The following is a 21,101-nucleotide window of genomic DNA, read 5'->3' as shown; positions in this document are numbered from 1 at the left end:
ATGGTTGAGAAGTGTTTGTTTTGTGGTCCTGTGGTACAAGAGTAGATGTTTAAGATGGTTCACAGCTGGAGCTCTGAAGCTTGCAGGGCGATGAAACTTAGCGGCTATGTTGAAGCTCACGATTCTTCTTAATTAAAAAAGCTAAAAGGTTGGGCACATGACTCTAATGTCGTAACGTCCAGCAGGTCAAAATCAAATAGCTTTAGGGGTTAGTGCTGATTTCTATTTAGCTACATGCTAAACAAACATCGTTTTGGAAATTACAAGATGCTATATTTCAAGTCCCTTACCTGCATTTTTGCCTTACAGTTCGTCTGTTAAAATATTTTCCTTTGCGTGCGTCAAATATGTGGAAATTCCATATGAACAGGTATGAAGTTAACTGCACAGAAGTCAACGTGGTGGAGCCTCTGTGTCCTGCCTCAATGACAAACACAACAATAACTAGTATTACTGGAGCGTGTTTGTTTGTAATAACACATTAGAACCATTTATATGTATGTACATCTAAACTATGGCTCATTTATTGTGTGATAAACTTTAGTTTCATAATCATCGCCTCTTCGTCTCTGATGTCAGCATCATCAACCCGGGGATGCGACTATTGCCTGGAGATCCTGAATTTGAGTCACAACTTTTTTTCTCTTGTCATGCATTCTTTCAAGAAGCCTTTATTTATGTTTGCTTTATTCTAATATATAAAAAGATAACAGATAAAGAGATGCAAGAATTGTTGGAGGGCAACAAATGTTGAACACGTGTTTTCTCGAAAGCAGCAGAGTGTCTTGAATGTCACAGTTTTCCTTTTGGAACAAGTTTTAAGTAGACTTGACCAAAGTCCAGCCAATGAATAGTTTGCAGTTAGTCTACATCTTTGCCTCAAACGCTGTTATTTTGCCACTGGTTTTGAATGCAATCAGATTAGCTTGGTTTAAAGTAAAGAAAGCGAAGAACATCTCCCAAAACTCTACACAAACCTACAAATGCACTGCCAGTCCTTCCACAAACTAAATTGGACTAATCTGAAAAAAACGTTCAATGCGCCTCTGCCCAAAGATACCTTGTGTGTATCTACCAAGCCACGTTTATCAGACACAGCAACATATCCTCAAGTCTTTTGGGTCCCTGTAGTGTCCGAGGCCGTTGGGTAGTTGCTTAATTTGCTGTACTTTCAGTGTATTCTGTTTATTTTTGCTTCAGTAAAAAAAAGTTCACCTGACTGATTCCTCTGCTCTGGTCTTTCATTGATATCACTCTCCCATCCTCCTGCCCCTGCATCTTCCCATCCTCAGACTACACCTACTTCTACAAGGGGAAGGAGTACTGGAAATTCGATAACCAGAAGCTGACTGTGGAGCCTGGATATCCAAAGTCCATCCTGCGTGACTGGATGGGCTGCGACCAGTCCGACATGGAGCGCCCCGGCAACAACGGTAACCCTGGTGACCGCCAGCTGCCCCCGGATGATGTCGGCATCATTGTGACCATCAACGACGTCCCCCCGACAGTCAATGCCATCGCCGTGGTGATCCCTTGCATTCTGTCGCTGTGCATCCTGGTGCTCGTGTACACGATCTTTCAGTTTAAAAACAAAGGAGTGCAGCAGAACACCATGACACAGCACTACTATAAATACCCTGTTCAGGAGTGGGTATGACAGCCAACTTGATTCAGAATAGGTCAAAGGTCGTGGATTGATGGACGGTCGAGCTGTAGTCATGCGTTAGCTAGCTAATGTAGGCTAATGGCCAAAAATGCTAGCAAAGGACAAAAAGCTAATGATTGCACACTCAAAATGTGTTTTTGGGAGTGGATTCAGATTTCTGGCTCAGAGTGGGAGAGATTTGTTTCTTATAGCACATCCAGAATGATCTAAACGACTTCAAAATGCATCTTTCTGTTTGTGCTTTCACTTAAATGGGATCGTATGAGGGGGAAACACAAACTTTGAAACCTTCTTCTGGGACGTACAACACACCGCTCTCCTGCTCAGTGAAAATTTAAAAAGAGTGGAGAAAGAAAGATGCTCCTCTAAGCCAGATATCACCTCCAAGCTTGTTTTAACAACTTGTATATGTGAACTGCTACAAGTCAGATGAAATTTAAAGAAAAAAAGAGAAACAGTTTCAAATATCAAACTTGAAAATAGAATATAGGTAGAAAGGCCATAACAAAAAAACCAAGGATCTCTCTGTGGATCACTGATGTTTGTTTGATTTGCGTTCAGCTGTTCTGAGATGTTAAACTGTCAAAGAGGACCTTTTTCTCTCTTTTTTCATCATTCACAAAAAACATCACTATTGTCTTGGTCCATCTAAAACCCCCCTCAGCTAGCCACATTTTTTTCAAAAAGCAAATGCACTGGTTTACACTGCCTGTTTACACTGGTTGGTTTCTGCAGGCGTAGAATAGCAAGTCATCGGCGTATAGACGTGGAAAAGCTCTACAGCTTAGCAAAATGCTAACACTAAACTTCTTAAACATCCTCTCAGATTTAAGGAGCTCTATAAATCCATGAATCGTCTCATGAGACATTTTTTAATGATTGTAGAAAATATCATCATTCATGAAGCACCATGAACCAGGAAAAAGGATTCATGCCCTCGCTGTGCTTTTTACTTGAATCTTGTTTCCTTTCATGGCATGTAGCAGTGGTGCTAACCACAACAGAAAGTTCAGAGTTCCTTTAAAACCATTTCTTTGACTTAGCTTTTTTACCAGCAGGAGATTTTCTTTCTGTCCCTTTTTATATGTTATAAAATATATCGGACTGTTGTTACTGGACACGCAGAGAAAAGCTACTCATGTTTATGCAGCTACAAACATATCAGTGGGTAAATTGTAAGGGTTTATTTTTGAGGAATGAACTTTAAAGTAACCTCGTGTCTGATTGGCTCTTCCTCCTCTGAACATACATGTGATTAATAATGATTTCAGAGCTTCTCTTAAATGTTACATAATAGTCAGTATTTATTCTCACCTGTGACTTTGTGTTTTACCACGGCACGCACATCAAACTTATTTTAGTTATGACCCAATCAGAGTGAAAATAAGACGGCAGCCTCTTTGTAACTAGAAAAAACTTGGTGAATGTTTATCGGTGTGGTGACCGATTACTTAAGACTGCACGGGTCACCTGGTGAGGGATACTAAGGCTACGTTCACACTGCAGGTCTTAATGCTCAATTCCATTTTTTTGTCTGCTCGTTCACACTACAAATAAAATGCGACCGCAAACGCGCTCTAATGTGAACCCTCAAAGCGCCCGCATGCGGAAAAGAAGACGTCACACACAACGCGCTCTGTTTAGACCCAGACCAACAGTATTGTTTGACCGATGGCCTTAATATAAAGACTTCGGACTTTACGTTTCCCAATTTTTGCTTTAAGTTATTTTGTTATTTACATAATAATGTAAATAACCTAACAATGATCCTTATTGCTGTTTTAGAGGAGCGGTGCTTCAAAGGATAGTTGCAGATTTCTGTCAGAATCTGCAGATTATACAGTATAAATAAAATGTTCACGTTTCTCCAACGTCGTCTTCCCAACAGTTTCACTGACATCTACGCTGGATGGCCAGGAAGCGTTCGCGATGTCTTCTCCGGCGCTGATAATTGGCGTCTGTCTTACGTCAGTGACGTAAAAGACGGATTTAATGCGACGTGACCATCAAACAGCAGTCGCTTTCTGAAACATCGGATATGTATCGGATTCAGTACCACATATGAAAGTGACCCAGATCGGATTTGAAAATATCGGATTTGCGCCGTTCACACTGTCACACCATGATCGGATATGGGTCGCATAGGGTCAAAAAAATCGGATTTGATGCGCCTTCGCCTGCAGTGTGAACGTAGCCTTAGTATCCTCGTCAGTTCAACATAAGGAGAGACTGAGCATGAGCATTTCTGCAGGATGGGGTTAAACCAGATGCAACCTTCAGTCTATTAACACGATGGAAAAATGATTTGGTGGAAACTTTACTAAATTCGCAGAGATGTTTCTTCCAAAGCATATTTTCAATTTTCTATAAATGTCATTAACGAAAGACTAATTACAGTGAAGAAAGGGAGGAAACACAAAGTTAAAGGAGAGGTTTGACTGCAGGGAGCTGGAGAGCGTGGGTCTGCATTAGTATGCCGGCTGCGGCGCCGCGACATTGACCAAGCTTAATGAAGTACTTCTGCTCACAAAGCTCTAATAGGGGCTACATGCCCTTCGCATCCCTCACTTTAATCCGACTGTCTTTTCTTGCTGTCCTGCTGTAATTCTCCTCATCCGTCCGGCCTCTCGTCTCTTTGTCCTCCTAATCGTTTCCCCCTCGACCTCCTCCTGAATCCATCAGGGCTCCTCTCCTGTCTTTTTTTTTTAGGATTTAAATCCATCTGTACGAAGCCCTCTGTCACGTCCAGTGAGCACCACTAACTCGATAAATTTGATTTGACAAGAGATTTCACCGTGGAGGCTACAGCGTGGTGTGAAAAAGTGCCAATATTCCTCTTCGTCTTTAGCTCTGACTTGGCAGGTTTTATGGTTTTAAACATCTTTACGTGTTAGTTTTGTGCAAATATGCTCAGTCATCTGTCGCAATATGAAGTTATATGGATGCATTTAAAGTGGGAAGTTATACGATATGTGTTTGGGTACATAAAGATTTGTTAGGACAGACTGAAATCTACATCCAATCTGTTTCCACTTTAATCCTTTGAAATGAAAAATTTTAGGGAGTAAGTTTGGACGTTTCTAACAGCTGCTGAGCGGGACGCCAACATAAAGATGTCTGTGCTGTTTGATGAAAAGTTTTATCCATCTGGCCTCGCAAAGGCAGCGATGTACCCTCAAAGAAGCAGATTTGAGTGCTGTTATGTAACACTCCAGCAGCGCTGCGCTGCTAACTATAAAGGCTGCTTTATTTAAACACACAAGCTGCTCATTTAAATGCCATTAACCCTCCTAACATGACTCATAATGGGTCGTGCGGAGGCCATTCTGCTCCCCAAAGGGGCTTTGGAGTCCCCCGTCCGTGACCTCGCACCTCCAGCTAAAAAACACCGCTGGGACATCCCGACTGAGTCACTGTTTATCCAGACGCAGCTGAACATTTATACAGCCCCGCTTTAAGCCCAGGCAAACACAATGTCCCTGTTTTATCTTGTTCCTAAAACACTTAATGATGTGATTCCTGCACAAGTAGGTGCAACAAACCTGCTCGAGACTCCAAACATTTAAAAAGCTTTCCCTCTCTCTACCCTGCCTTCGTCGGCTCATCCACAAAGCTCTCTGTCCTGCAGTAATTGAATGTGCTCGCGGCGTATATCCTTGCAATTACTCGCTGCTGTCGAGAGCAATTCAGCACACGCAGCATTCAGCACAAATCGATGGCATTCAATACCCCACAGCACTATTTCGACTAGGTTGGAAAAGTGCATATCTGTTCCTTGAAGGTGTCCAATAAATGCAGAACAAGACATTCTGCTGCTTTTTTACCTTTAAGCCTGTTTACAGCATGCAGAAAAAGTCTGCTGGGAGGGTCGTGCAGCCGAACGGAAACACGAACGTCTATCCAAAGAAAATTGCCTCCAGGACCAAACTCGTCTTTTCTCTTTGTGCTTTCTCAGCTCGATGGTTTGAACAGAGCTCCTCGGCTGGTGAAATTTAAAAAGAGAAAAATTGAAAAGCTGCACTCTGAAAAGTAATGAGAACGACGGGGTCACGTGTGCTGTCATCAGTAGGTTGGGTGTTTTTCGACATTTCCATGTACAAATGCTGCAAAAGCAAACACGGCGGCTCCACTAAGAGTTAGAAACGATCAGTGTTCTCACAGGCGTTACAAGAAACTTTAAGGTTCAGGACGTGAACCAACTTTAGCGGCTGTGCACCAAGTTTGACTGCTTTTCTGTTGGGATATCACGAAGTACCGCAGTCGTGCAGAGGACAAACAGCTGGCTGTACAATGAACAGAAGGCTAACTTGGATACTTATTGATATTTGGTCAGATGACTTTGTCAGTTCTTGATGACCAAAAAGGTGACTTACTGTTTTTCATGGTCCACCTGTTCTGTGTAAAAAGAAAGCAAAGTTTCTGATGGCTGCCCGGGTTTGACTCGTGCAGACGTTTATGCTCCTCGCTGTGACCTCAGTAAACACTTTGTTGGTGACTCTGTGGTCACTCGTCTCACGTCTGAGTGATTAAAACAAGTTATGGTCATTATATGGGTCAGGTTGTTAGTCAATAACATGCAATCAGATCCTCCTCTTGTTGGTCAAAACGTCTTGATAGCAACGAGGAAAATGCTCAGCTTGAGGCTTTTTCAGCAGGTCAGTGTTTAATACCGTCTCGTTGTCACGCTGAAATCTTAATTTTAAAAACGGAGCTTAAAGACATGCTGCACATGAACAGAGCTGATGAACTGTAAACTGCTTCGACGGGTATATTAGCTGGTTGCCTTCCTGACTTTTCTGGAGGAAACGTGGGGCAGATGTCGTGTGATCCTCGAGCTTGTTAAGCTGGTAGTTGGCTGTTTGTTGTGGTTTGTAAATAGCGTAGCTCCAGGCTCGGCGCTGTCATAGCTGCTCTGAGAGACGAGGAGGAGATAGAGAGTTGTAGTTTTCTTGCAGTGTCTTCACCTTGAGGGGATAAACATTTCATGCCGCTAACACTAACGAGGGGTTCCCACCCCGCTTCAGCGCTCACGCGTGTAATAATAATGGTCTCCTACGACATTCTTCTCGCTCTCGGTGCTGATCTGCAATCTCAGCTGTTATTTAGCTCGCACACAGCATTATTACTAATGTCAGTGTTGTTGTCATGTACTTACTGTATGTATGACGGTAGCAGGCAGATTAAAAATCTCTTTACATCTTCTTACATGTCGCAGGCCGCCGAGTCGCTGCACCGATGCAGTTGGGGATTAAGTGCCTTGCTCCAGGGCACTTCAGCAGTATATGTTCATGTTGAGAGAAACACTTTTCATGCAGTTCTTGGTGCTGGTTTTTCAGCACTTTTCGGGTTAAAGCTGCCAGCTTTACGGTGGGTCGCTTGACTCGTATTTCTTTTTCAGGCTCCTGTCAAGGTTGACATGAGTGACTCCGAGGGCTGGTTTCACAAAGACAGACTTTTAGTCTGGCTTACCTTTAACGTCAGGCTCAATTAGACATCTGAATGCTGCCTCTCAGTCGGACTAATCAGATGTGAAAGGCTGAAAACTTTTAAATAGATAATAAATATTCTAATGTGATATTATGAGGTCAGTGAAAGTGTCCATTTTAAATAACGTCATACTGACACTAGTTAGTTTAATTTGCTACAATTTGTAATTTAAAAATTCCTAAAATTAGATTTGTATTCAACTATTAGAGTTAATGTTCTGATCCTAAGAACAATATTTTAGATTTTAAAGTCTAAGTGAAATATTTGGTTTAGTTAAATCTGTTTATTGTAATTATCTGGTGTCATTCCAGTTTAATTTTACACTCATGTTTATGGCTGTACTGTATTTATAGCTTTGTCTCAAAAGGTAGACTATGCATTTTATGCAACAATATTTTTTATCTAAAAGTTATCTATGATTTTACTTTTTCAACCACAATGGGATGAAATTTGCACCAGGCTTATATATACTTCTACAGTATAATCTCAGATTTAGCTTTCAGATTACTACAGTGTGATAGTCTCAGTAACTCAGATATTGTACTTTTTTAAATTTTCTGACAGGTATAAGGAGGTAAATTTAAAACTGGATCAACAGCTAACCTTAACTAGCTGAAATCAGTGAAATTTAAATGTTTGTAGATCTAATAGATTCGTTTTATTTTTATTTAAAAATACAGATTTTACGCTTTAACCATAAAAAAAGAAAATCTAACTAAAATCTCTTTGTAAAACCAGACCTTGTGTTCATTCATCCTCATCAGGTTGGAATGGTTGTACAAAACAAATTTTTATGGAGGTTTTTTCTCAGTTAAGCAGCAAGTTCAGCTTTTCGAGCGGCCTGCAGTACTTCAAGAGAGGATTCAGTTTTCACACAGGAGGGGTGGTGAGCTGGTAAATTTTCCATCGTATTTTACATGATTTAAAAATAAAGATATTTTTAAATCATGCACTCTTTACTAAAGTTTCACCACCACCTCTACTTTAATCCTCTGGGAGAAAAGTCTTTGTATATATTTACTGAGATTTACAGAAGAATAGCTGTTTACAGTGTTCTCAGCAGATGTCTGTTTGTGCAACGTGAAGAAGGATACAGGAAGAAAACATGCTGTTGTGATCAGATTATTCATATTAGTTATGGGACATGCATAGAGACAAGATATATGTACATGAGATTTTTAAAGTATGTGAAGGACACTGTCTGTCCACAGCTCTTTCAGTTTGAAACGTATTTATTCAGCTCAGTTCTGTGTTTGTCACAGAGGGCGAAAGGTCCTCTTCTATGGATCTGCAGACCTGGGATAAACTGTCTTTGAATTGTGTTTCATTTCTGCTGCTGTTGTTGGATTTGTCAACTTTGGCACCTGGTTTCTCTTCTTTCCACATTCCTACTCTCACGACTGTCTGTGTGTCAGCTTCAGTTTAACAAAAGGAGAAACTTGGTCGCCAGCAAAGAAATGAACAGAAGTCTGTGTCATGTTGTCCCAGGTCTGCGGACGATGTTCTGGTGGCTTCGGACAACAGTGAGTTGCCTTTAAAGGTAGACTTAGTTATCTGACACCGCCACTCCTGATCTGGGTGACACTCGCCAGAGATGGTCGTTCAGAAGAAACGGCAGCAACGAGACGCTGCAAAGCAACAACTTTGATTTTTTTAAAAACGTTTCTGAGAAATGCAGCTATCGTGGATGTAGTAACACTTTACTTTACAGGTCCAACGGTTTCCTAACAATTCCCTGAAATTAAATATAATCTGAAGATTTCAGTGCTGTACATATCAAAACACTGATACACTGTCTAACAACAAATCTATAATAATCTTCATATATAATACATAATAAGTGTATCATTGCCTACTTATACCTCAAATCAAATCCAGGTCCGTATGCAGTATGTCTTGAGCATCAGTGTAAAAGTGGTCAAAGATTTAGACCAGGAAAAGCAACTGGTTAGAAAATCTGCCCACTTAATGGCTTAAAAGTAAATAATGAAACCTTAAAATTAATTTTAAAATAAACAGGGAAGTAATAAACTGATGCTGATGTAACAACATATTGAGACCTCCCTGTAGGCCGGTACACCACAGCCAGTGTTCGATGGTGGCGTCTGTGTCGAGTGTCGGCACACTGGCTGAAGCCATGCACAGGTTTTTATTGCATGTTTGTTGATACAGTTTAGATCCTAAAAAATCTAAAAGCATTTTGTGGAACAGATGATCTTACAATATAAACTGCCTCGATCCAGCTGTTGTTGTGATTTGGTGCTATATAGATGAAACTGAAAATTATTATGAGCTCTCCAAAAGTGGATCCCAGTGGGAGTGGGTATAAAGAAAATCGAACTAGGCCAAGAATAGATCCTTGAGGGACACCACGGGTGACGGAGAACTCACCAAGGCTCACGGCTTCTTCAAATCAACGTCACAATATATTACAAAAATAATATTAATATATAACTTGAGCTAGAAGATGCTAAAGTCAGCAGGGGCCTTGCATATACTGATTGCACGAGGCTTTCACCTGCTCATTGACCTGTTTAAGTAACAAATCCACAGAGGAGGCAAAAACATAAGAAACACAGTAAATCGGTGTGTTTTTGCACCGAGCACACAAAGCTGTGCACAGACACACGGGGAGCAAAAGGCTCCTGAATTCACCAAACGCTCAGCAGATTTCAAACCCAAGTGCTGCAGCACCTCACACAAATCGCATTATAGGCCCATTTAATAATTATTATAATGATCTCTACATGTTATCCATGCAGCAGTGCTTTAACTTAAATTGTACATTTGAGAAATTGAATAAGAGGGAAGGCGGTTGGAAATAAAAGACATGATGTCGACATCATTAGATTTAGCTTTTGTTTTGTTGCAGACGAAATTACGCAAACAATGCTATGCACAATATTCTCAATACATTATAAAAATATGGTTCCAAAGAATATCCGTTTATTATGAATCCGTACAGTGTGCAGCAGCTAAGGTGAGAGAACTGTCAAAGATGGCGATAGATAAAAGATTTTTGGGGCAAAAATCATGAAACTTTTTGATTATTTTAGTTGACTTTGTCCCAACGACCATTAAAGTGATGTCAGATGTGGTGTTTCAGCATGACTGGCTCCCAGAATAGCTTTGGTTTGGTCCACATGCCGAATCATACAGAGTCCACAGCAGCAAAACAAATATGAGGAGCTGTGATAATATAGAAATGTACTCGGGTTTAAATCGATCTTTGTGTTTCCGATCAATAACACGTTAGCTGCTCTTTCTCCTGGAAATCAATCATAAGCTTAACGGCTAATGAGCTCCACTGTAATCCTCTCTGTGCTCCATCCTGACCAGCAGGAGAAGCCGAGGCTCCGATGAAGCTCTGAGTGAAGATGATGGATGATGAGGTTGTTTGAGATGGACGCAGTAACCACAGACAGCCTCCAGTTCCTGATTACACGTTTACATCTACAAAGTCCCGTTTCATGACACGAGCAGAGCTTTAAAAACGTCATAGTTTTATAACCTCAACCTGAAACTTTTTGATTATAAAATCTCATTTGTCAAGTTAATAAATAATAATGAGTTTAGATATCTGAAAAAGGATCGTCTTGATCCAAATATATATATTTATCTCATAATCTTTAATTACTTTGAGCAAACAGGTTTACATTGTAGCTTATTTTACATTGTTTATAATGTCAAAAATCAGCAGTTCTGTAAAAACAGCAGCTGCAGTGAAAATACCTCAAAATATTTTTTATTTCTTTTATTTACTCAGATAATCCCATCGAGGCTCAGTGCACATTTACAAGAGAGAGCAGTTTCAGACAGTGTAACAAAAAAAGTTTGTATAATTAAATTCATATAAAAGGAAAATAATTAGCTAAAAATTACTCTTATTTACTTGATGGTGTCAAATGCGAAAATTAATTATAGATAAATATAAATCATATTTTTTAGTGCTGCTAACTTACAGGAAGTAGGAAATATTTATTTTGCTGGATTTCATATACATACGTTTATTCAAGTCAAATGTTTTTCATTCAGTGCGGCGCCTACAGCGTCGGACACGCCACAGCTGATTAAGTCAAACCAGTAAAATAGTTCAAAACAACCAGATAAATAAAAATAGGATTAAGTCACAATAACGCGACGATGAAATGATGTTTGTTAGTTATGCTCACCTGATCTGTTCAAAAGAAAATGTTACAGAAACTATGAAATCTTTATTTTATGTGAATGTCTCGAATATCTATTTAAATAGTTTCCATTGCAGATTCTTTTATATTTCTACTGCCTTTGAATGTTTCAGTGTTTGATTGACTCGGACACAGAATGAGCTGAACACACTTTATGTTGTGATTGAGACAAAAATCTGAGTCGTATGAAGCTGTAGAGCCTGTAAAATCCAAATTAACGCGTTTTACTGCATCCAGAACCGTTTTTATCACAACGAATGCAAAAACCTGCTTTCTTAAATTCCACTGACACAAACGCGTCGCTGAGGTCTGGGAGTGGCGTCACGTGGCTGAGTCTTCCTTTAACTTGCCTGTTGTTGCCTTTAGTTTCTAACGTTGTCTAAAAAAATGTAGGAGAATAAAAACATATCAAAGGTAGTCTGGCAGACTTTTTGAAGATATACTGATGTTCTCTGGATAGTTTCACTACTACTATTACTTCTAGGGAGATTTTATCAGAAATAGCTTTAAGAGAGATTCGATTCAGTTTGTTTTTCTTATAGAGAAAAAGACGTTTTCTGTAAATACAGTTTGGTTTTTCTTTGGATTTTTGGGTTTTTATGACTAAATGGGTTGATTATAAAATTAAAATGAAAAAAATCGGACCTTGGCTTCACTTCTTTACAAGCGAACTAAAGCACAGTTTGGTTTTTCTCGTGTTCCAGTCGGACATCCTGTAAATAGAACGTTTTCTATCTTTATTTCTCTCTTATTTAAGATGAACCTCATCATCCTTTGCACACGACGTTGTACCATTTTTATGACGATGCTTATATCGGATAGGCATGTTTACGTTAATGACTCGAGAAAATTATAATTGCGGTTTTCTTATTTAAACACTTGACTGGAACAGAGATGTTTGTTGTTGTTTTTTCTATGTTTGCTTTGGTTTTATTGTCCACGCTGGTCATATACCAATAACACCTGTTCTGTTAACAATGAACTGTCAATAAAAGTGAAAACTTCATTGTCTAAGACGACTCTTTTACTTTTTTTGCAGATCAATAACTCGTCATGAGTCATGGATTAGATCTCTGATGGGCCCAGAGTTACGTTTGAAACCCATGAACCCTGTTTCTTCTTGAGGTCACTTCCTGTTAAAAGGGAGTTCTTCCTCCCAGCTGTCACCATTGGGGAGTTGTGTGATTGTTGGGCTTGTCTCTCTGTTGTGAGCTTTTTGCTCTATAAAGCACATTATGAAGATAATGGTTGTCTGAGTTGAACTGAAATGAGCTGATTTGTGGACGCCCGAGTTTCCCGTGAACATGGTTACATTTCTGACTGACTTCTGTGTCTCTGCCCCGCAGGCTGTTTGAGGGCATCATTTCAAATTTTTCCAATGCTGTGCTCCTTTTCCTTCTGTATTTCACGAACGTCATTAATCTAACTTTTGATCTTTCTGCGTTCGCTTTAATGCCGTTTCCCTGCTGCATAACAGACATATTTGTATTGATCTAAAAAGGAAAACAAGCATTTTTGCTGTGTTTACATCACTTTTCTGTACATGCATTAATCTGCACAGTTCATTTTTTTTTTAATAGTCCTGATCGGGGATGAATTTTTCACAGGTTCGTTAACTGCTCCGGAGCATCTCCAACATGAGCAGAAAAAATCTAACAGATGTGCATCATAAATCTGCCTTGTGGTATTTTGCAGAAATGCCCCTTTAGGGACACGTATGCTGCTCTTCTGATGAAATGCAATATGTTCAGCCACCTGCCCAGTAATGGGACGGAGCTCAGACACACTGATGCCTTCCAACTCTGTTTTAATTTCATGGAGATTTAATGTGTCATTTGGAGAAAATTCGACTTCTTTTATTACGTCCAAATGGATCATTGGGTCAGTTCATATGCTTTTGACTTCATACGCTTTATGGCTGAAACTGTAATTGCTCGAAATGGGTCAGTGCATCACCATTTAGCAAGTTAAGGGTTCCCCTCGGAGGTTTTTGAGGAGTCGACCTGCTAATGTCTCACAAGGACACGCGTCCACACTGCTATGGAAAGACTTACGCTCTGTCCTCCTGCCTCACTGAACAGCTGCTATTTTTCTCATCTTGAAGGTCAAATGAAAAGATGTTTCTTTAATTGTAAAATTAACTGAACCCACCAGGAGAACGTGAAGAAGCAACATCCATGATGTTCTGTGTAAAACAGATCCCCAAAGTTAAAACAGCACCAGGATTCTCTGGCGTAATGCCATTTTGGACCACAAGAGGAAGTAGTGAGTAAGTCTGCCCAACATGAGACGTGAGCGAACGTTATCAAAGTTATTGTTAGCTTACATTTGTGCAAAATTCACATTTCTGTTATTTGTACCAGAACAGTGACACATGAAAAGGGCGTCTTCCTGTTGTAATGTCTGTGATGTAGAGACACAGAAGCAAGCGTTGCTACGTTATTGATCTGATTTCTCATAGTTCAGCAGAGGAAACCAAAAAAGTGCATTCTGGGTAAACTTTAAAAGTTCTACCACCATGTGAGACACTGTAGGCAGCTGCTCAGAACAATGTAAAGCATATGAAAGGACATTTTAATACCAGGCTTATCTTCTAGTCCTGATTCCTGCTTTCTGACACAGACTGGACCCATCAGCTGGGTGGGTTATAATAATAAAGCCTGTAAACCCCGTACAGGGTTAGGAAGGAGGAATCGATCCATAGATACCACAGAGAGTTTACAGGCACTGAGTCACTGCTGGAGCCTCAAGTGGTCACAGGAGGAACTACAGTTTAAGTTTGTTCATTCGTTTCCTTTTCTTCCTCCCTTTCCATCATCTTCTCTCCTGTCTTTCCTCCTTTCCTTCCATACTTCTTTATTTCCATCACTGATTCTTAATTCCTTGCTTCCTTTCCTTTCCATTTGTTGTTCCCTTTTCAACTTCTTCATCTTCATACCCTTTCCTTTTCATATTTCCTTCCTTTCTACTTCTGTCATTCTTCCTTCTGCTTCCTTTTTTCCCTCTTTTCTTCCTTATTGTTTCCTTCTTTATTTCCTTTACTATTGCAGGAACAGGAGTTGTCTGAGTTTTTCAGTCGAGCTGTAATATCTGATATAATAACCAAACTGAGGCTCATGTTGTCTCCGGCTGGGACGTCATCCTTCTTGTTTCCTGTAAAATTCCCCGTCTGTTCACACCAGTCGGGGCTTTTGTGACGTTCTCCGAACGACTTTGTTGAAAAAAAAGAAAAAGGAGCCACTTGTGTTAGAACCCGAGCTCATATTCATTAAACTTAAATCATTCGGCGCCGTCGCCCCGTCCTCTCAAGCACAGATGATTTATAACCACCTGAAGACTTTCTCATAATTACGAGACAGTAAGTGTCAGATATGCAGCATTAATCTTATCACAGACTTGAATAATGATATTCCTGATGAATCCATCACGTCTTCAACTGAAACTTCTTTAGGTCTGTTGATTAATGTCGTTCCTCTGAACTCTGAACACGCTGCAGTGTGTTTGGATTTTTACAGCTCTGAGTGAAACAAATTAGACCCAAAGGTCTCCTTTTCTTTGTTCCCTTCTTTCCTTTTTCGTCTTTACTTCCTTTCATATTTGCTCCCTTCTTTGATTTTCCCTTTCCTCCTTCACTCCTTAATTCATTTGCCCTTTCTGGTCTCATTCCTTAGTTCTCCTTTGCTATCCTTATTTCATCCTTCTTTCCTTCCTTTGTTCCTACCTGCTTCTTTGTTCCCTTTCCTTCTTAGTCGTCTTCTTCCTGTTTCATTCCTTCCTTAGGTACTCTCATTTCCTTTCCTTTCCTCTCTTTCTGTCATCCATTTTCCCTTCCTTCCTGCCTCTAACCCCCTTTCTTCTTTCATGTTTTCTTCCTTCCTTTCCTTCCGTTGTCAGCTTTCTTCCTTTTTTTGCTTCCTTCTCCTTTCCTTACTTCCTTCCCTTTCCCAATCTCCTTCTTTCCTTCCTTTCCCTCTTCCATCCTCCTTTCCTTTCCTTTCTAGTCGAATTCTTTTTGAACATCAACAACTGAAGTGAGCAACCTTAGTTCAGCTCTCGCTTCTCTCTGATCGTTTTCACACAGCCGTCTGACCCACAGAGCATGACGAGCAACACTTCTTTACTTTTGTTCAGTCTTTATTGGCATGACCAGAAATCCAAGCATCTCCCACACAGTCCACGACTCTTGTGACCCATCGTTTGAAATCCTTTTCCATCCCTTCCTCTTATCATTAGTCTTGTTTTCGAATTGAAGGAAAGTGAAGTCCTGTGCATTTGTTGTTGCAGCAGCACAGACGCAGACAGATCCTCCAGTGTGCATCTGTTTCATCACGAGCCCAACACACGGGGACCAGTTCAGTACCAGTTAGTGCACGAGATCATGAAACACATGCTGTCCACCCTCCTGTTTCCCATCCTGCACTGGGGCAGCTCTCCTGGCACCTCTGTGGAAGAGAAACACGTTTCAAAAATGTTGAAATTTGCATGACATTTCAGTGCGCGGTGACATTTTACTTCTGTAAAATGAAAATCTGAGTACGACCTCTTCTGAAGGGAAACAATCTTTTTTATAATTACAGGTCAGCAGTTACTAAAAATACACCAGATTCTTGGCGTGAACGCAGGAGAACAAACACATCGCTGGGCTTCCATCGTGGAGTCGAGCGTTTACCTTCAGGAGTCGCGTCCTCAGTTTTGTCACACTGCTCGTGTTTTTCAGTTTCCTTTTCAGTTTCCTTCTCGGTCTCCTCAGCCTTCCTCTCGTGGCTCTGATCACTTCCCATCTTTAGTCATGAAAAAGAGTCCCGCCTGAGGAAAAACACACAGGTGGAAGCTGAGGTTAAAGGATATGTCTGTGAAGGTTCTCAGTCATCCAGGTCATCGTAGTCAAAGGAGCTTGCAAAGAAAAGCGTCTGGACTTCTTTAAGTTACTTGAAGACGTTTCACCTCTCATCCGAGAAGCTTCTTCAGTTCTAAGGTCAAATGGTGGAGAGTCCCAGATATAAACCTAGTGGGAGTATCCCCCCACAGAGGGACAAAAGGACCCCCTGATGATCCTCTAATCGCCTGAGCCAAGGTGTGAAACTGGGTGTGGGTCCCAATCAGCCAGAGTTTCGGGTGTGTTCATTGTGAAACCTGGCCCCACCTTATCATGCGAATTCCTGAGGTCAGATGACCCAGGATGTGAGTGGGCGTTAAGGCGTCTGGGAAGGGATCTCAAAACTGGATTATAGATGGCAGAGAGTTGGTGTCGTAAACCTCCGCCTCTGTTCAAAGATGGTCGCTCACAGTGGACATAGATGGCTTCTTTCACTCCTCTTTCAAACCATCTGTCCTCTGGTTGAAAGAAGCAGGTTGAAAGAAACCGCAGGGTGAAGAGGGTGAAAAGTCAAAGGCTTGTTACCCACAAACTCTTCTTCTATCTAAACAGAAGAGGTGGTGCAATGTATGCAGTGGAGGGTGAAATGAGACGGGGAGAGGACAGAGATAGAAAGGCCTTGATAGCGAGGAAGAGAGATACAGACGGAGAGGAAGAGGACAGCAGACATCACCGCCACTCCTGGTTATCAGCTCAGACATCCCTAATCCCGTCCAGGACACCAATCCAATCAGACAAACACAATCAGCTCGCCGGACGCAGCTCGAGGGATCATCTTACTCTGCCGAACACGATCGCCGCGAGCTGCCCAGGCTTTCCCGGCCATGTGTAATGCATGCTGGGAAATTACACATAACCAGAAGGACTTTTCAGCATCGTGTTACCCTGACGATAAAGCACACGAGTGTGTCGGTGCTTCACGAGCTGGAACAGTAAGAAAACATCGCCATCATCGGCTAAAAGCATAAACGCTGCTAAGTTCATTAACTGGCTGAACAGAAGCTGTTTGGAGAGTCTGAATAAATCATGCAGTCTCATCCACTCAGATCTGAGAGTTCCTCTGCAGTCCTCCCCTGAAGGCCGAACCAGAGCGAGTTCTGTCTGTTAACAGAAAACAGCATCTACGCCTGCTGCTGACGCCCTGTGGAGCCACAGCAGCGTTGGGATGTTTGTGCCCTGGTTGGTGACGGTTGCTGGAAGCTGCTGGATATTATCAGTGGTGAGGATGGTGCTGTACCAATAACCTCCACCCGCTTGCTTTGGTTGGTGGCAGATTGCCAGACAAGTTGGTGTCACCCAAATAAACTATGGGCAACCGCTGCAACGACCGGCAGCTGCCAGATGTTTGCAGACCGGTCTGTGTGACCGAGGCCTACCGTTAAGAAGTGCTGATGTTAAATATGATTCATCCTTAGAGAAAAACAACTGAACTAATCATTCAGCTTCTGATTGGTCGGCCTGCGGCTCCAGACGCTCCAGACTCAGACGCATGAGCACCAGCTCGGGGACAGCTGGGACGTTTCTGGAACAAACGAGAACAAAATGCTGCTGAATATTTTCGCACTTTTCATTCACGGCACAGAGACAAACGGAGTCTCTAACACCGCCGGCGAGCCAGTGGAAGAAACGGCGGCAGTAAAACAAGAAGATATTAACTGCCTCACAAATGTGTAATGACTGTGGCCTTCTGGCCGGACCCCGAGGCAGTAACTTGTGATAATTTTCACATAAATGTGATTATGAGCCTCTCCTTTGGCCCAGATCTAAATCTAACACCAGAGGAGGCTCATCCTCTGGATGAGCGTTAAAACGTGGAGCACAAAGAAAAGAGAACAGCTGGATTGTTTTAACAGTAAAAATGCTGATGGCTTAGTTTCAAACACCTTTCATCTGAACCAAGTAGATAAAAAAGAGCTTTACTGGGGATTTGTGTACTTTGGTTTATTTTGCATATATTAAGAGTCACTTGCTGCCATCAGGCGCCTCATAAAAGTTCAAAACGTGACTTCAGAAACCAACGGGTGACATCATGGCAGCGACCTCCATCAAAACAGCCATCGACTCCAGTTAGGCCAAGACATTCAGGCCCATTTCTTAAGTGATGGCAGCTCCAAGAAACAGATGTTTTGGGGATATGTTGTCGGTCAGTGAGGAAGCGGCTTCGAAACCCGAGTCTTCATATTAGGACGCCACAAACCAACAGGTGAAGGTGGGGCGGCCACGTTCCATTTTTATAGAACTATACCACAAAAAAATGCTCGGTAAAAGCTCAAGGAACAAGAGAGATTTAAAGATCTGAAACTCACGAGGAAAGTGTTTACCGAGGTCACGGAGCAGGTGAACTGTACACTCGTTTTCTCACAGATTTCTATTGCACTGGGTGAGAGGTGTCGCCCCCTGGTGACTTTTAGAAAAATGCATGTTGAACTTGTTTCATCACTGGCTAGTTTTTAGGTGAACCGCACAGCACCACAAAAAAAGGATCATGACACTTGTTCCTGGATAAATAAAGATATTCAGAAATCTGCTCTGTTTACTGGCTTTATTCACAGAGCTGACCTGACGATCCAAGATGAGCCTTTTAAATAATCTGGCAACCGAAGTTCTTCTCATTAATGGGTTAGAAATTAGTCATGTCAGAAAGCAGTCCCGTTAAAATGGAACAAACGAGCACCGAACAAACTCATCACAGCGACGTGTGTTTCATTGCTGAACTTCAGAGTGTCTCGATCAGCATTCAGAGCGGTCGCCTCGCTTCCCTCCTCGACTCTCTGTGCAGCACGGATCACAGCCGGAGAGAAAGCCGAGCTAAAAATGGCTCCCTCCTCTCAGATATTGTTTTGTTTTGACTTGTGCGCCTCCTTATCTCTGCCGCTGCCCTCTTCAGCTCACGACAAACTGATTCGGCTTGAGGGCTCCCATCTGAACACAAAACTACATGTGACCCACAGAAAGCAGCTGCTGGCTGCAACAGCATAACGCTGTGGCAGGTACCTCCGATCTGACAACTCCACAGAGACCACCGGTGAATGAAAAATGATTTTAAATGAGCACAAAGAGGCAAGCTGACTGAAAACAGACACAAAACATGCACAAAAATGATCACAATGAGGCACAAAATGACTAAAAATGGACAGAAACCAACATCAAAGACGACAAAGTGACATCTAGGAGACATAAAATGACAAAAAGAGACTCAACATGCAGAAAAACCACAAAGATTTTCTGTAAAACAACTTAAAAAAGAAAAAAATGACACAAAACAGGTGCAAAAAGACCACAAAGAGACTGAAAATGACTGTGACGAAATGCAAAAAGACTCAATATTTCTACAAAACAACTAAAAATGAGCACAAAGTGACAACAAAGAGACCAAAGTTACACAGAAGGCCGTCTCTCTGAATGCTGTTATACTCGAACACCGCCTCACAAACCACGCTGACTTCAGTTCTCACTTTTTTTTCTGTCAGTAATGAAAGACTTTTGGCACGAATGGGGTCCACCCACTAGGAAATAATTAAGATAAATAATCTCTCAGCAGCAGATTAATTACATTACTGATTCGATTAAAGCCAGAGTGAGTTTGCCTCAGTTTTATTCTCTCTCTGCTCTAATGAACGGGTGTCACCGATTCAGGACTGTGCGGCGTTAGCTGACAGACGTTGGACTCTGCTTCATGCGTAATAAATCCACGACTTTAATATTTTTACTGTAAATGTGCTGAATGTTTCCAGCTTCTTTCTTCGCTGATATACGATATGCAGGTTAAAATCCCACATGAGCCTTTTCTGTAAAAAACAAGACCAGAAATCTCTGATGTCTACTGGAAATACTGCAGTAAAGGTTTATGATTATAAAAGTGCTTAATGTTGTACATGATCAGATTAAATCACACATGCTGGCTATGGCTCAGACTCGAACTGTCAGCCTGCCAGTTATCTCAAAGGAAGCAGTCTGTGGGAGGCAGAAACAAATGACTAAGAAAAAACAAAAATGATGACTCAAGAACTGAAAATGAGCTGAAAAAACAACAACAGAGACTTTAAATCAGTATAAAGAGATACAAAAACAACTTAAACTGCATACAAAACAGCCACAAAGAGCCTCAAAATGACTAAAAACTGGTACAAATGACGCCAGGGACACAGAACAATTAAAAACTGGTGCAAAATCTGCACAAGCAGACACAAACCGAGAACAAAGACACTCAAAATGTCTAAAAATACACTTGAATGACTACAAATAGACTTAAAATACACGCAAAACAACAAAAACAGACTGATGGCTGAAAAGATGCATGAAAACTAAAGGCGCGCGAACTCAAAGACCACGCCCAAGCTGCTGCAGGTTCATGTTTTCCTTCTGCAGGAACACCTGTGCAGATGTGGGCGGAGTCTAAGCGGACAACCCCGGAACCAGAAGCGTGTTTGTTTGTGTCTGTGCCTCATCAGACCTCCACGGCCTGCTCCTCATTACAAACACCAAACATGTCCTGACTGTTTAACGTGTGTCACCCATTATGAGGGGATCACGCGTGTTTCAGGCTTTCTAACTCCGTGTTGGTGACACGTGTGGGTCCGCTCCAGCCTGCAAACATGTTTACATCTGATTGCTCCGCCTGCAGAGAGGACAGGAGCTCCGACAGCCGCTCGGGGAGCACAGATTAATTTTAGCCCACCTAATCGACCCCCACGAAGCCCGCGAGACCGCTCCGTCTGTGTCGGCCGCCGGTTCCGATTAGTTTGCGATGTTTCCAGGCAGAGAATCCCGATCGACGTGTCGGCGGAGTGAAGGCTGTGGAGATCCTGATGGAGGAAGAAGGATCACTCTGCGGAAATCTCCAAGCCAACGCGGAAGTGCCACAATCTGCAATTCCTCTGACGTC

General features: G+C 41.7%; 1 protein-coding gene and 1 long non-coding RNA gene across 3 annotated transcripts in view; one reads left to right on the top strand and one right to left on the bottom strand.

Annotated features, from left to right (window-relative positions):
• Nucleotides 1-12,354, top strand: part of mmp24 (matrix metallopeptidase 24) — an 85,990-nt gene extending 73,636 nt beyond the window's left edge. For both annotated transcript variants that reach the window (XM_084929637.1, XM_084929638.1), the window contains one exon: nucleotides 1,293-12,354. In XM_084929637.1, the coding sequence (XP_084785763.1) occupies nucleotides 1,293-1,657 (365 nt within the window). In that variant the 3' untranslated portion in view covers nucleotides 1,658-12,354. The remainder of the gene's footprint in view (nucleotides 1-1,292) is intronic.
• Nucleotides 9,148-21,052, bottom strand: LOC146387798 (uncharacterized). The gene is made up of 3 exons (XR_014800321.1): nucleotides 20,895-21,052; nucleotides 16,010-16,146; nucleotides 9,148-15,782 (listed from the first exon to the last, which is right to left on the bottom strand). It is a non-coding gene; the product is annotated as an uncharacterized LOC146387798 (long non-coding RNA).
• Nucleotides 21,053-21,101: the final 49 nt, after the last annotated feature.

This window comes from Perissodus microlepis, chromosome 5 (genome assembly GCF_051167445.1).
Source record: "Perissodus microlepis isolate ML-2025 ecotype Zambia chromosome 5, ASM5116744v1, whole genome shotgun sequence".
In the NCBI taxonomy this organism is placed as follows: Eukaryota; Metazoa; Chordata; class Actinopteri; order Cichliformes; family Cichlidae; genus Perissodus; species Perissodus microlepis.
The sequence above is the reverse complement of the archived record's forward strand: the minus strand, read 5'-3'. Positions and strand labels throughout refer to the sequence as shown.